The 16,294-nt window shown below is 45.8% G+C and overlaps 1 protein-coding gene across 1 annotated transcript in view; it reads left to right on the top strand.

The window, feature by feature from the left end:
* VPS39 (VPS39 subunit of HOPS complex) overlaps positions 1 to 15,327 on the top strand; it is a 46,695-nt gene extending 31,368 nt beyond the window's left edge. Inside the window, exons 12-25 of the mRNA XM_060618849.3 lie at positions 3,542 to 3,684; positions 6,614 to 6,757; positions 7,235 to 7,376; positions 7,517 to 7,603; positions 7,904 to 7,977; positions 8,319 to 8,417; positions 9,011 to 9,128; positions 9,610 to 9,738; positions 10,380 to 10,482; positions 10,703 to 10,748; positions 11,653 to 11,802; positions 11,968 to 12,102; positions 12,366 to 12,457; positions 13,244 to 15,327. Coding sequence (XP_060474832.1) covers positions 3,542 to 3,684; positions 6,614 to 6,757; positions 7,235 to 7,376; positions 7,517 to 7,603; positions 7,904 to 7,977; positions 8,319 to 8,417; positions 9,011 to 9,128; positions 9,610 to 9,738; positions 10,380 to 10,482; positions 10,703 to 10,748; positions 11,653 to 11,802; positions 11,968 to 12,102; positions 12,366 to 12,457; positions 13,244 to 13,319 — 1,538 coding nt within the window. The 3' untranslated portion in view covers positions 13,320 to 15,327. The remainder of the gene's footprint in view (positions 1 to 3,541; positions 3,685 to 6,613; positions 6,758 to 7,234; positions 7,377 to 7,516; positions 7,604 to 7,903; positions 7,978 to 8,318; positions 8,418 to 9,010; positions 9,129 to 9,609; positions 9,739 to 10,379; positions 10,483 to 10,702; positions 10,749 to 11,652; positions 11,803 to 11,967; positions 12,103 to 12,365; positions 12,458 to 13,243) is intronic.
* Positions 15,328 to 16,294: the final 967 nt, after the last annotated feature.

A 16,294-nucleotide genomic window follows, 5' to 3' on the forward strand; every position in this document is an offset into this window, starting at 1 on the left:
GCTTCAAGAGCACAGAATGGGAGCAAAAGGAAGTTTTGTGGAGGCATGTTCTGAGCCAGAGCGAGGACAGGCTGCAGAAAACAGTCTCAAATGGCTGGAATATAATACTACCGGGCCCAGTGTCCTTTCATCCCTCTAGTATAGGATGGACTGGGCCCAGGTTTGCTTTCCTGCCCTTTTCTTTCCTGTGTTCCACGGATAGGCTTCTTACAAGGGTGTCCTATTTCTAGCTTTTATGAGTCAGAAAGAAGCTGTGTCTCCTGCCACTGGGGACATGGGACCTGTGAGTGGGCTTTATCAAATCTATAAACCACCCTAGACTTGATACAAAAATTTTTTCATGTGTGGGTTTTTCTAGAGAGAGGATCAGGACCTTTTATCAAATTCTTTAAGATGTTTTAGATCCTAAAGATGTTTAAGAACCAATATTTTAGCAGTATTTCCTTGTGGTAATCCACAACTTGTACATAAAAAGCTCTAATGCAAAATAGAAAGGTAAGTGCTGCCGGTATTTGCATGATGGCTTGATAAGAAAACACACTGCATTGAGGCCCTGGGGTTTTGGAGTCTTGAGTGGTTGAGTATGATATGAATAAGATAATTTTTGTATTTCTTGAAGCCCATATCTAGATCTTGAAATTGAGCCTGTTGAATTGGTTCACATAGTATATTCATTATTCAGTCAACAAAAATTTTATCAAGCTTCTACCATGCACTGAAGACAATTCTGGATACTGTGTTGTGCGCTTATATTCTGATGGAGACAGGGCAGACAACGAAATAAACAAGCAAAATTATAATATGTTGGGAAGTGGTAAGTCCTAAGAAAAATAAAACAGGAGAAGGGGGGTAAGGAGTACTGAAGATAAGAATTAGCCTTGAAATTTGAGATTAAATGATCAGGGAAGGCATCTCTGAGAAGTTAGGGACTGAAGGAGGCTATTGAAGCAGGCACACGTCTGGGGAGGTGCACTGCAGGCAGAGGGAATGGCTAGTGGAAAGGCAGTGAGGTTGAAATGTTCAGGGAGCAGCCAGATCCATGTGGCCAGAGCAGAGTTGATCTGTATCATTTGTTCTGTATAAGAAATATAATCCCATTGTTAATTATTTGTCTGTATTACTAGGGATTTGATGTGTGGCATAATCCTGGACTCAGCCCAAAGGCAGATCAGATAAGCCTGGTCAGCACCAGCTCTGCCTTCAGTCCTGGGCTTCACGGATAAATAAGACATGTTGTGTGTCCATAAAGAGGTTGCATGTAAAACTGCTCAGTAAAACATTGGAATAAGCGTGAAATAGGTCTTCAGGCTTGTGGAGAACTGAGTCAGGAGGTCTCAAGAGGAGGGGAGAGAGGAGGTGACCTGGGCCCTGGAAGATACAGGGGAAAGGAGAGTGTAAAGGAAGGCAGGTGGCGGGAGGACACAGTTGTGTCTGAGGATCTGTGAACCACAGCTCAGTGGGATGTTTGTGGCGCTGGATAGATCACACTAGAAGGAGAAGCTGGGGCCAAATTTCAGAGGACCTTGAATGCTGCAAGGGAGTTCAGACATCATATTGGAGGCTTTGGGTGATTGGCTTTGGGCACACGGTTTTAAGTACAATGACACCATCAGAGCCCTGTTTGTAGACACACACTGTGGTGCAGGAGGCTGATGGAGGCTCACATTGTGGGCCACCCTTCCTTCCAGCTCCCCAACAGCCGTCTTCTTTCCTTAGACTGTGTTTCTGTGTGGCCTCCACGTACAACTGTCAACTGTCCCATTCGGCCATTCAGGTGCTGCTTCTCACGAGTGTCTTCCTCACATTATCATGATTCTCTGATTTTGAGGAACACCGTCTTCCTGGCTGGGCAGAAATTTTGTGGCCAGACACAGGTTCCTTGGGGATGATGTGGGTCCTGGAGGGTTCAGGCTGTGTAGCATTTCTCTTCTGGTCTGTTTGTGTGGTGCTTGCCTCCTTACAGAAGGGACATGGCCTTCTCATGTTCCTCCAACTTTAAAAAAAAAATTTTTTTTAATGAAAATAAAGTAATGCTAGTACAAAACATTATTACGGTGTTAAAGGAAACAAAGCTTACTCCAGATCTAGCCTTGACTCTCACTTTGTCTCCTTCTCATCCAAACTTTTTCCACATGTCCACATCTTAATGTAATTATAATCATAAAGGTGTACACTTTTATAGCTTTTGTCACGTAAAATTGTTAGAGCGTTTTTTCATGTTGCTGTGTGCCCTTCATAATTATAATTTGTGATGATTGCATTATAATCTCTTAGTCGAATGAAAAATACGTTCTTATTTCTGCTGCTGAAGAAATTCCACATTGTTTCCAGAATTGCATCATTGCAAATAATGATGATAACATTACCTGTTCATTCAGATGTGTTTTCCCCCTCCCATTTGTAGACTGTTTTGTTAGAGTGAACTCCTAGAAGTGGGATTAGTGGGTCCAGGTGCTTTTTTCCTTATTGAGGTAGCAGTATTTTTTGCCTTGACAGTGTAAAAAGGATTCAGTTTCATAATATTTCAAGCACTGGGTAGTATCATATAAATTTTTTTTTTTACTAATTAAATGGATATAAAAATGTGTACATGTTTTTAGTGTGTACTGTTTTCTTTTATTAAATTTTTTTACTGTTTTTTTTATTTTTGAGAGAGAGAGACAGAGCATGAGCAGGGAGGGGCAGAGCGAGAGGGAGACACAGAATCCGAAGCAGGCTCCAGGCTCTGTGCTGACAGCTCAGTGGGCCTTGAACCTACGAGCCATGAGATCATGACCTGAGCCAAAGTCAGAAATTTAACCAGCTGAACCCCCCAAGACTCCCTGTACTGTTTTGATTCTTAATGTAACAATGCTTTCCCACTTATATTATTTTCTTGTCAGATGTTCATGTCTTTTGCCTGTTCATCAAATGAAATTTATTCTTTTTTTTTTTTTTTTAACCAATTTGTGTGGATTTGTTTTATATAATCAACTTAATAATCTCTTGCCATATGTGCTGCAAATATATGCCCTAGCCTATCGTTTGGCCATTTGTTTTAGTAATATTCCTTTTTTGACAGATAAGGTCATTGATCTTTTCAACTTTAATTGCCTTATCAGTTTTTCCTGGAAAAGTTTTTCTCCATTTTCAGAGAGCTCATACATTTTCAGTTCGAATTCTGCGTATGTGTATGTGTCCATGAATGGAATGTAGAGTCAAGCCATTTTTGTGATGGTTTGGTGAAATATAAATAGTGCTCAAATTTTGTAAGTGTATATAGCTCATTGAGTCGTTATGAACTTGGAGTCATTCCTTTTTTTAAAAAGCCCATCTTGGGGGAGCCTGGGTGGCTCCAGTTGGTGGAGCATGTGACTCTTGATCTCAGAGTTGTGAGTTCAAGCTCCATGTTGGGTGTAGAGATTACTTAAAAGATTAAAAAAAAAAATCCTCAAAAAAAATCAGTCTGGAACTTATTTTGCCATAATAATAGTCTCATTTTATTGGCTCCTTAAATTGCTACATGATTCTTCCTGGGCAATCACGTTTACCTTCCGTTTAGATCCTACCCATGTGATGGGCCTGTACCCGGACCTGCTGCCCACAGACTACAGGAAACAGCTGCAGTACCCTAACCCACTGCCTGTGCTCTCGGGGGCTGAATTGGAGAAGGCACACTTAGCTCTGATTGACTACCTGACACAGGTAGGTATAGTACAGAGGTGTGTGGAAGAGTTTGCCTGGGACTTCTAGAACCTGCTTTTCTATGACATGGAAGTGAGGGCCTTCTCTAAACCACAGGCATATTCTGTAAATGAATCCTGTAGCAATCACGGTGGGCTCATACATTTCATTCTCCTTCATCTCCCTGTTCATTAATACCATTGAGCTATTTGTTGCCAAATCTTAATACCAGGAAATTTACTTGATTTCTGGTAAATTTACGCTAAGGTGTTAAAGGAACTAAAAAGAATAAATTTTAGTTGATAGAAAATAATTTTTTTGAAACACTTTTTTGGAGCATACGTACTTGTGGAAAAATATGTGCTTTCCCCAGGAAAATATAAAGCAAGAGTGCAAATCACTGATAACTCTCCCACCCAGAGAAAAGTAATCATTATATTGTTGTCCTTCTAGATCTTTAGAGCCACACTAGCCTTCTTTATTGTGCTTCACAGATGCTTTTTTTTTTTTAAACAAATTAAAGGTTTGTGCCAACCCAGCATTGAGCAAGTCTGTTGGCACCATTTTTCCAAAAGCATTTACTCACTTCGTGTCTCTGTGTCACATTTTGGTAATTCTCACAATATTTCAAACTTTTTCATTATTATTTATAATTATGATCTGTGATCATTGGTCTTTTTAATTTTTTTTTTTTAATGTTTATTTTTGAGAGACAGAGACAGAGCATGAGCGGGAGGGGAGCAGAGAGAGAGAGGGAGACACAGAATCCGAAGCAGGCTCCAGGTTCTAGGCTGTCAGCACAGAGCCCGATGCAGGGCTTGAACTCATGAACCGCGAGATCAAGACCTGAGTCAAAGTCCAGATGCTTAACCGACTAAGCAACCCAGGCACCCCAAGGAACCATTCCTTTTTTTCTTTTAAAGTCTTTATTTATTTTTGAGAGAGAGAAAGAGAGAGACGGAGTGTGAGCAGGGGAGGGGTAGAAAGAGAAGGAGACACAGAATCCAAAGCAGGCTCCAGGCTCCGAGCTGTCAGCACAGAGCCCAACGCGGGGCTCGAACTCACAAACCATGAGATCATGACCTGAGCTGAAGTCAGTTGCTTAACCTACTGAGCTACCCAGGTGCCCCCCAAGAAATCATTCTTGAAAGGAAGAGTCAGTTGATGTGGCAGATTTCATTATTGTCTTATTTTAAGAAATTGCCACAGCCACCCCCACCCTGAGTCATCATCGTCGAGGCAGGACCCTCCACCAGCAAAAAGATTACAACTCACTGAAGGCTCAGATGATAGTTGGCATTTTTTAGCAATAAAGTATGTTTAAGTTAAGATATGTACATTATTTTGTTAGACATAATACTACCATACCATTGTATGCAGTGTGAAATAAATTCATTTGACTTGCTTTATTGAGATGTTCACTTTATTGAAGTGGTCTGTCTGGAACCAAATCCACAGTGTCTCTGAGGTATGCTCCTATATGTATTTGTGAATTCAGTTTTTAAAAAATTTACTTATTGGATTATCATTGCTAGTGGATATCAAACTAAAGTTGTTTTATAGCTTACTTTTTAAAATTTAGCTTACTTTTTAAAAATCTGGCTGTATACTGAGAAAGTTCTTTCCTATCAATAAGTATTCTTCTATAACATGATTTTTTTTAGAGGGAGTATTTAGATTTAAGTTTATTTTTCAGTTTACTGTTATGGATTGGTAAGTGAAATTTTCAAGTAAACACTGAAACTAATGTTTCCATTAAAGACTTTTCACCCTGAACTTCTCTCACAAAGGGTTACTATTAATTTCCTGGGCACTCACCCAGAGTCAGAGAACTTAGCAAATGTTTTCCCCTTATATATTCTGAAGACCTCTGTTAGGCATCCCCTGTCCAGGCCCTGAGAATTACTGCTAGGCAATTGTAAGCCACCTGCTTCTGGGTTAGTAAATGTCCTTTGGGTCTGATCAGGCATGCATGGCCTTGGCATTTCCTTGACCTTGGGCTCCAGGGCTATCCAGCTGTGGCTGGTGGCCTGCAAAGAACATACAGACATGCCTCTGTCTGCACTCTGCAGAGCTCATGCGGCTGTGCCAAGTGAGAAACATTCCTAGGGTGGACCGTCTCCTAAGCCCGTGGTGATAAAGAAGGCTCTCTGTTGCCACTGTCTTGCATTAAGACTCCAAGCACACACTTTTCCCTGGACTTCTCTACTGAGATTTGGAATGTGTGAAGTTGACTGACACTGTTACTATGCCAGAGAGATGATGGAGCAGATAAGACTGTGGGCACTGCCAGACACAAGATAGTACAAACCAGATGATTCTGTTTATATGAAGTTCTAGAATAGGAAAAACTAATCTCTCATGATAGAAATCAGATCAGTGGTGTAAGGGGTGGGATCCTTTCAGAAGAACGCAAGGGAACTTTCCGGGTTGATAGAAATGTTCTGTTCCTTGATTGGAGTCGTGGTTACATGCACGTGTGTGTCCGTCAGAATGGATCTCATACTTTTAAAGGACACATTTTATTGTATGTTACTTCTACCTCAATAAAGTTGATTCAAACAAGAAGAAGAAGAAGAACATGGGCTTTGGGATTAGACCCTAATTTGAAACTCGCCTCTGCTGCTTGTGAGAGATGTAACATCCATGCCTTGGGTTCTTCACTTGTAAATGGGGAGAATAATACTTGCATTTGTTTTAGATTTAAAATAGGATAACATAAAGTTCTTGGCATAGTGCCTGGTGTGCAGTAACTACCCAATCAGTAATTGTTACTGTATCTGTGGCAATTTGGCATTCATCTGTTTTGATCCCTAATAAAAATTATGTCCTAATGTGAGATCAAGGTGGGTATGTGAACTGTTTTGGAGGTCTTTGGAATTACCTGGTAGCTCAGGTGATAAGGATGATTTAGTCCTGGCCTTGACCCTACAGTTTTGGGCCTTCGCAGAAACGAAGCCAACTGGTAAAGAAGCTGAATGACTCTGATCACCAGTCTAGCACCTCCCCGCTTATGGAAGGCACTCCCACCATTAAATCCAAGAAGAAGCTGTTGCAGATCATCGACACCACCTTGCTCAAGTGCTACCTGCATGTGAGTCCTCCAGGCATTCGGGTACCAACAATTCCCAGTCTGCTGAAACTGGGAAAATGCTACTTTGGGGTACTTGCCACTAGTAAAAGTGAAATGTTTGATGATGGGAACCACCTGGTCTTTTCATGACACCTGTGAGCTTCTTGGAATTAGGAGGATAAGGCAAGATATTGCCCCAGAATTTGCAGTGGGCTGGTCTCTGGTAAGATTGGGGTTAGTGCTACAGGGTGGATGGGGGCAGTGTTTCCTGAATGCATCACCTTCTTTCCCCCACTCCCCTCCAGAACATTAACATCTGTTGTGTGAACGAGCATGATGCCGTAAAAGCCACTACCTGTAGTCCTGAAAAGGGGTGGTTTGCCTTCCCTTGCTTGTGTTAACACCCTGGCCTTTCAGCCTGAGGCAGGCCTGGGCTAGGTGGGGCGGGGGCTCCTCCATGAAGCAGGACTTTCTGCTGAAGTCCTGCTTCATCTGCAGACGAACGTGGCCCTGGTGGCCCCTCTGCTGCGCCTGGAGAACAATCACTGCCACATCGAAGAGAGCGAGCATGTGCTGAAGAAGGCGCACAAGTACAGCGAACTGATAATCCTGTATGAGAAGAAGGGGCTCCATGAGAAAGGTGGTTGGACGAGGGTTCCTCTCATCTGGGAGGGTCTCTTACATGTAGATCGGGGAAGCCTACTGATGTGTGGTAACTCTCCCATGGGGACGCACCTTCTGGAAGAGGCTTATGACCTTGTTTTTGGGCTTCATGGCCAGCTCTGCAGGTGCTGGTGGACCAGTCCAAGAAAGCAAACTCTCCTCTGAAAGGCCATGAGAGGACCGTGCAGTATCTGCAACATTTGGGTAAGTCCAGCTTTGAAAGGGAAGTGGGAAAGGATTGTGTTCCAATGGACCCAGTCTCCCTCCATTTCTGATTCTGGCTGGTCAGTGCCCTCTCTCTCTTGTGTTCGCCCAGCTTTGTTTTTACTTTGGGGTAAAAGCCCTCCTGTGGTGGAACTGTGACAGCCCAGTAGGGCCAAGCAGCCCTAGGTGACTGGTGCTTGGACAGAACTATCCCTGGAAAGTAAATTCTGGGGCAACCTGTGCACCTGCCTTCCCGGTCCTATGGGCAGGTGGGCTTCACCTGCTGACTTTCCCCTCCAGGCACAGAAAACCTGCATTTGATTTTTTCCTACTCAGTGTGGGTGCTGCGAGACTTCCCAGAGGATGGCCTGAAGGTAGGTCACGGGGGTGTCTTGGGTTTATCTAGTACCATGCTTGGTCCTGATTCTAGTTAGGGCAGTGGCAGATGAAGGGGGAGGGGGGGATTCATGCAATTTCTCTGGTGTTCAGAGGAGTAGACTGGGAAATATGAGACAGCAGTGTAATGTAGCACAGAGAGCCTTGCACAGACACTGGGGGACCTGCGACCTAGGCTGTCGCACTAGCTACAGGTGCCATCTTGCACACCCTTCTGCCTTCAGAAGTCCACTTGACCCCTCCACCTGGGTGTGTGTGTGTGTTTGGTGGCAATGCAGACAGATCGTTCCACCACTGGAACTCAGGTTTGTTCTCACAGATATTTACCGAAGATCTCCCAGAGGTAGAGTCCCTGCCACGAGACCGAGTGCTTGGCTTCTTGGTGGAGAATTTTAAGAGTCTGGCTATTCCTTATCTGGTAAGATCTTTTTTGGGCTGAACTAAAAACCTTTAAACATGGGATCCAGGACCACATGGGTTAGTTCTTGGGCAATTTGGATTGGGGCTTGTGTCACTTGGGATTGGTAAGAATGTAAGGAAGATGATTTCAGCATCCTCTGAAGAAAGAGATCTTGGTAGATGAAGCTGGAAATGTAATTTTTTGATGAGTGCCTTCTAAATCTAGGTAAAGTACAGAGGAATAAAAGAATGACGCTCGAGAAAAACTTCTCTAAGCCACGTTTGTACAGCCACTCAGCAGTGACCACAGGACAACCACATTGGTTTTAAGTACTAGAATGCAGCTGTTTAACCTTAACTCCGTGGGCTGATGTGAGAGTTTAGAGGATCATGGGACAAAATTAATAAAGGAGCTTAGATTGCAAATCAAGAAAATAATCTCTGATGTTTGTAGGTTGTATTCCAAAACTTCCTGGTGGTTTTAAAAGAGCTATCGCTTAATTAGGGAACAATCTGATGGGACCTGTTGGGCCTTACAAATGTGAGGGAGACTGGGTGACGGAACTGGGTCACAGTGCAGAGGGTACCAGATTGACCTGTGTTTTGCCTCAGGAACATGTCATCCACGTTTGGGAGGAGACAGGCTCTCAGTTCCACAACTGCCTAATCCAGCTGTACTGTGAGAAGGTGCAAGGTCTGATGAAAGAGTATCTCCTGTCCTTCCCTGCAGGTACCAGTTCTCATAGGCAGCCAGTTGGTCCTGTGCTTTAGAAGTGACCTGGGGACCCGAGGGTGACATGTGGCATAGGGAAGCAGACCCCACTCTTCCCTGCAGGCCCAGATGGTGGGACGTTCCTCAGGATCCAGGGAAGCTAAGTGACCCAGCAGGGGAGACTCAAGCCCTTGTCTGGATCTGGGCATCTCTGAGCATCACCCTTGTGGGTGGGGGAAGGAACAGGTTTGTCTGCAAGATGACAGCTGTGCCGATAAGAAACAGGTTTGCCTACAAGGGTGTTTGAGCAGCTTGTTTTTCTTTGTACCTCAAGCTGATGTTTTGGGGTCACGTAGAGACCATAAACTGAGAAAAGTCCAACTGGAACCCACTGCGGAGGCCCTTTCTGATTATTGTGGTGATATCATTCGTTTTTCTTGATGACCCTACATTGCTGCCCCATAGCATCCTTTCATATTGAGTTTGGTTTTCTTTAAAGGCAAAACTCCAGTTCCTGCTGGAGAGGAAGAAGGTGAGCTGGGAGAATACCGACGGAAGCTCCTTATATTCTTGGAAATTTCTGGCTACTATGATCCAGGCCGGCTCATCTGTGACTTCCCTTTTGATGGTGAGTGTCTGCCTTATGGCCAGAAGCCATTCAGCAGAAGGCAATGCAAAAACTCCTCTTCCCTTTTTCCCCAGTGCCCTAGTCTTCCCAAAATTTGGGTTCTGGAAAAAACCATGTGTTTCAGGCCAGTGCTGCTGTTCCTGTCCCATCTGAAGACTCACTTTTGTACCATGACTGAAAGGAGTCTCTTCTGGGTGTGAACCACTTGGTAATTGATGGCCAGGTTGAAACCTGTTTATTGCATCAGTACATGTTCTTGGTCAAGATCATTATTTAGCAATATTTGTGATCTGGCATAATTTGTCTGAAAAGGACATGTTTGTCTGATGTGTAAGCTCCGGGAGAAAAGAGACCAAGTGTTAACTTTCTTTAGCTGGAGTGCTTGGCACATTGTCGGTGCTTACTTATCATGTACTTGGTCTCTTCCAGTGAGGGTTCTTACCCATTTTAGAAGTGATCACAAAACAGATGGGATAAAGTACCTCCTAAAATATCTCCCTCCACCCTTTTTTAAATTTTAGCAGTTCTTGACAAAATCCCAAGTAATAAAAATGTTGCCACCCATTTGTCTAACAGCTTAGCCCCTGGCCTGTGCTTACATGGTGTGGCGATGGCTACTTAATGCTGCTTCTTCCTCCCAGGCCTCTTAGAAGAGCGCGCACTGCTGCTGGGGCGCATGGGGAAGCATGAGCAAGCCCTCTTCATCTACGTCCACATCCTGAAGGACACAAAGATGGCTGAGGAGTACGTTGACCTTGCCACGTACCACCCAAGGAGTCTAACAGCTGGCCCCACAGAGAGAGGAGAGGCGGGAGAGGTTAAGAAGGCCCCCTCCCTTCCCCCCCTGCCTCCTGTACTGGTCCCCAATTGTGGCGCCATCAGGAGGCTGCTCAGGAGGCAGCATTGATGACCTCTGTCTAGACATGGCTGCTCCAGCCTTGTCTCACCACTTTCTCCCTTGCAGGTACTGCCACAAACATTATGACCAAAATAAAGATGGCAACAAAGATGTAAGTAGTGACCCTGGCCCCAGGGAGCATGTGCGCTTTTCACTGTCCCTCAGAGTACACCTCACCCTCTCTAATTTGGCCATAGGTGACACTGGTGTGAATTGCTAAGATCACTGATTGGTTTTGCATGTGTTTATTGAGGAACAGGCAGGGTGACCGTACATCCTGGTTTGCTTGGGATATTTTCTGGCTTATTGTCATCCACGTGATTATAAGTAGCGTCCCTGCCCCTTTACTTTCAAAAGAGTCCTAGCTTGAATGGTAAATTATGTCATCAGCCTGTTGAGAAGGAACATCTAATGGTTGTGATAAGGGGCACTTACGTGCGCCGTCTAGAATGCACTTGGATTTGTCAGTGTCTGGAAACACTTTTGATCGTCCTGCCTAGGGATATGGGGGTAACTGGATCCAGGCGGTAGAGGCCAGAGTTGCTGCTAAACAGAGTGCTAAAATTCAACAAAGAATTATGCGGCTGCAAATCTTGAGTGCTAAGGATGAGAAATCCTGCATTACTGGTACCAGTAGGAAATTACGACATCTCATCTTGGGTTCATCTTCTCTGCCAAAATGTGATAGGGCCTCAGCCTCAAAGCCAGATTCCTTGGAGGGATCTTTTTTGAGTCATTTTGCAGTGTTGGCATTTTGTCAGTAGTGTAATGCTTAACAAATATAAGGCATTTGAGTTTTGTCTCTCAGGAAAAACAGCCCTTAATTTTTAACATCTGCAATTGACTGACTTTACCAAAATCTTCTTAAAATGTGAAAAATGATGAGTTTTAAGTGTCCCCTGTCAGCTATTACCACAGACTAACCCCTCGTACTTTTACATGTGGTCATGCTGGGGGGTTTCTGGGAGGCTTTCTGCCAGCCTGACGTATGTGGTTTGTACTTGTATGAGACACAGGTGTATCTGTCCCTGCTCCGGATGTACCTGTCACCCCCCAGTGTTCACTGCCTGGGACCAATCAAGCTGGAACTGCTGGAGCCACAAGCCAACCTCCAGGCTGCCCTGCAGGTCCTCGAGCTGCACCACAGCAAGCTGGACACCACTAAGGTCAGGAGTTCTTCTCAGGAAGATGGAGGGCACTTGGGGGAGCATTGAATGAGAGGAGAGGACAGAGAAATGGACTGGGATTCGAGAGCTCTGTGGCTTCAGACATTTCCTCAGGCTTACTTCTGTTCTGTTTCACCGTGTTCCCATCTCTGTTCCTGTCCCTAGGCCATCAACCTTCTCCCAGCAAACACTCAGATTAATGATATACGCATCTTTCTGGAAAAGGTCTTGGAAGAAAATGCACAAAAGAAACGGTTCAATCAAGTGCTCAAGAACCTTCTCCATGCGGAATTTCTGAGGGTATGAATTTTCCCAACTCTAAGGTGCAGCTATACTTTTTAGTATGAGAGATAGTTACCACATAGCCCTGTAGACAAAAGCAGAGCTTTGTGTTGCTTTAACACCATAGCTCAAACCGATACAATAACCGACTTGACATTTAGTTGCAAGTGTTGTAGTTAGAGGACTCTGTGGGAGCTGGGAGGTGAGACCCAGCCAGCCTCTGCTTGGTGTTCTGTGTGCTGGAAGGTGGGGCTTCTCTCCCAGTCGCTCTGCTCTCCCAGGTCCAGGAAGAGAGGATTTTACACCAGCAGGTGAAGTGCATCATCACCGAGGAGAAGGTGTGCATGGTGTGTAAGAAGAAGATCGGGAACAGGTGAGCCTTCTTCACAGCTATGCAGTTTCAGCCTTGATAGTGGTCAGGCTCGGGACGGATTTCTGCCCTTTAACTGAGGGGGAAAGCATGGCTGCTGACTCTTGGCCATGGTTAGTTCTTGAGGCTCCAGAGAGCAGTCCATGTTGTGTTTTGCGGGTGGGCTTGAGGATTTAAAGACTTGAAATGGCATGGGGCTCTTGATTTTCTGCTTATAAAGCCTTTCCCTTCTGGCAACTATGCGTTGTGATGTAGCCAGTGGGTGTGTGTGAGTTGTATGTGGGCAGAAAGTTCTTATCTTTTAAGGATGTGCCTCTGCAGGAAGAAAAAGACTTGAGTAAAATCCTGAGCCAGCAACGTTGTGTTTCAAAGCATATATTCTAATCCATCCCCTTTCCTGCAAAGCATGGTGTTTTGTCCTTTTTCTTATGTGGGTGGAAGAATCCAAAAAGACCTTACTTCTGTCTTTTGTTAGAATTGGCCTGAAACTTGTTCTAATGAGCATTGTCACATCTGCATAAGCTGGTGCTGACTCAGGCCGGTGTCCTGCTCCATCTGCCCCATTTTGCACATTGATGATTTAATAAGAAATATTCCCATGCCTTCAAACTGCATGGAGCTCATCCTCTGTTTGGTTATGTGACAGAGATGGTGGCTATGTAAATCCAGAAGACCCTCAGGGTGGGCCATTCCTCGTGGTTAGGGTGGGCTGCTTCTGGGGTCGCATATGGGTAAGGCGCCTTCTCTTAGAGGTGGTCCTCACTCCTGAGTGGCTTTCCCTCCCTACAGTGCATTTGCAAGATACCCCAATGGCGTGGTCGTGCACTACTTCTGTTCCAAAGAGGTAAACCCAGCTGACACCTGAGCCCAGCATGCCAGGAATTCTTCAGATGGACAGTTCAGCTATCCCAGAGAGGGGAAGGAGCACTGGCCTTAGAAATGAGGGGCTGCTTCCACCACCAGGTGTCTCCCCATTTGGACACTACTGGCTACCTTGAGCCCTGGCACATCTCTGAATTTATCAGACTTGTGGTCTGGTGTTACCAGCTTTTTGATAGAAAAAAGAGATTAGCTATACCTTATATACCATTATGTTGCAGGCAGTTGCAGAGAATTTACTACCTGCTTGGATGGGAGGAGGTGACGAAGGGCAGTGTCCTGCCTTTGTACACCAATCACCTGGTCAAGGAAAGTGTCTCAAGAGTCCATAACCCTGAGATTGTTTATTCAGAGTTTTCTGTGAAGGCACATGCAGGACTTTGCATGGAGCCCCCTGCGCAGTTGGCCTGGGGTCTGGAAGGAGAGCAGTCCTAGGTTTCTTCTCACTGCGCAGGCCGGACACTGGCTCTCTAGGTGATGACAGTCATTTCTCCATAGTCACCACTCCCTCTGTCTCCCTGGGAGGCTCCCCACTCATCCCTTTATGTTTTTAGTCTCCGTTTCTTTCTCGCTATTTATTTTCTTCCTTTATCTCCCTTCACTGCTCTACCCCAGCTTTGTCTCCCATTTTCCCGACACCAGGAATAACTAATGTTTTAAACAAGGTAAAATGAGAAGCAAGAGGAGGTCTCAGTTTCCAGTATACACCGATAATTGATTGTCAGGTATATTGTAAATAGATCCTCCTTGGACTGAGAGCTCTATGCTTAGAGGCTTAGGAGAGGGTCATCCTCCGTCCATCAGGGCCAGGTGTGACGGTGGCCCTGAGGATGGCCTGTCATATCTCTTAGACATCTGAGGGGCCTCCTGCTCCTGGTTCACCCACCAGCCACCCAGGACAGGTTGGTTTAGTCTGTGGGCTGAGAGCTTTGTGCCTTGGGCACCTTTCCCTTTGCAGCCAGTGCGGCCCGCTTACCTGTCACAGCTTGGCCTGGCCATTGTTCTCTCCAGCTGGCTTGTTGCGGGTGGGTGGGTTTCTGCCACACACAGGACTGCTCACATCGGGAACTGACAGGGATGTGATGTCAGGCACGCTTGCGAGGTGCCCGGGGACAGCCAAGAGCGTTGCAGGAGGTGGCAGCAGCACATGGGTTTGTGAAGTCACTCCCTACCACATCCATGGAGGGGGCAGGGAGACTCCCCACCCCCGCAGGTATCCGAGACAGACAGGAGGAGCGTTTAGCATTGCAGGCAGACACACGGGGAGAGCAGCCTTGTGTCCTGTCCTCCGTGGGGTTTACAACGCACAGTCTTGTTGCTGCTGTGTTTTTAATGGTGATGAGGGTGGGTGATGGTGCCCAGCCCCGACAGTGTTTTAGTAGCCTGTCCTTGACATGCCACGGTTCTTTTTAACCCGCAGCACCGTGCCATTTTGGGCCTTTGTTGTAGGCTGACGTACTGGTGTAGTACACTAGGTTCCTCCCGGGCATGCTGTCCATGGAGGGTCTGCAGGGACAGAGTGCGTGCCCTCGGCATCATGCACGCAGATGGGGACTGCTCAGGTTTAGGAGACAGAGCAGCGCTTCAGGAGAGCCAGGCCCAGCTGGCCATGCCAGCCCATGAGAAGCAGTGCTGCCCTTGGACCTGTTTGCACCAGTTCAGAGGAGCTTCCCCTGGAAGCAGCAGTGAAGTCATGAGGCCGGCCCTCCTCTGTGCAGCAGAAGCTCGCCCTGCCATGCAGACCCAGTCTTCCTGGCTTGCTCTGTTTGTATCTTCCATTCCCACAACCTGTGTGGCACATGTGTTTGAAGCAATAGAATAAAGAATGCGTGTTTTCTTCCTTTGGAATATGTAAACGATCCAGCTTTCCCAAACTCCATTTTTCCTTCCCTGGACCCTCTTTGCCCTCTATGGAGATGTGGAGAAGGCTAGACATGAAACTCTGTAATGACTCTTGAGGATCTCATAATAAACATCATAAAGTAAGAAACCAACCTGTTTGGGTCTCTTTTCCACGCGTCCTATGATGGAGATAACAATGAGAAGATACTGATTTAGGTAAGAATTGAGAAGAATAAGCCAATTCGTGACAAAGAGAGAAAAGACAGTAGAACACGTGTGGCACCTGTGTGTCTCGATCTGTGCCGTCCAGCACAGCTAGTGTGGCTGTGGTGGCTGATGGTGTGACAGCACAGGTATAGAACATTTCTGACATCACCAAGTTGTGTTGGACACACAGGAACTCCAGCTAATCCCAGTTGTCTCCCCGGGCACTTCACATATTAGGGCCTCATGGCCTCTTCCTGCAGCTCCTGCTGACCGGGAGAATCATGAAACATATATCCAAGGATGTTTGAGAAGTGGAGAAGGGTTGGTCCATTTTGACCAGCTCCAAAAAGGCAGTTTGGTCTTTCTCTGTCCCCCTCTTTAGCCATCTCTGGTCATCCTGAGTGTTCTTTGAGAATGAAAAGCATCTGGAACTAAGAAGCATGGCTTTATTGAGGCACAGGACCTGTGACTCCCAGGAGAGAGTGTTGTACAGCCCAGAAAATACATCAGTCAGGAGACGGACGCCAGACTGCCATGTCCGCCCCAGCCAGCTCCGCGCCCTTCCTCATGCCCCTCTGGTGTGGATCCACGGGTCCCCTGCATGCTGTGCATGGATACCACCAACGGGGCGGCACTAAGGCATTTCTGAGACCTCAGCACAGGTCTTGGCTTCATGGCTCAAATTAAGCAGAAATAGGCCCTCCTGTTGGAGCCTGGCCAGTGGCAGTCATCCCCTTTTTTTCTGGGAGTTTCTGGTCTCAACTTGCCTACAGTGTTCGTTTTGGAATTGAATCACCTCTTTTTTGGATGTTGTTTTTTCAGTCTCCACCTCATGCCTTGGGGAGGAGAGTGGAGATGACTAAGTCTTGGTTGAAGAATAGAAATTATCTCCCATCAGCTCACTGCCCCAGA

This window comes from Panthera onca, chromosome B3 (assembly GCF_046562875.1).
Source record: "Panthera onca isolate mPanOnc1 chromosome B3, mPanOnc1 haplotype 2, whole genome shotgun sequence".
Lineage (NCBI taxonomy): Eukaryota > Metazoa > Chordata > Mammalia > Carnivora > Felidae > Panthera > Panthera onca.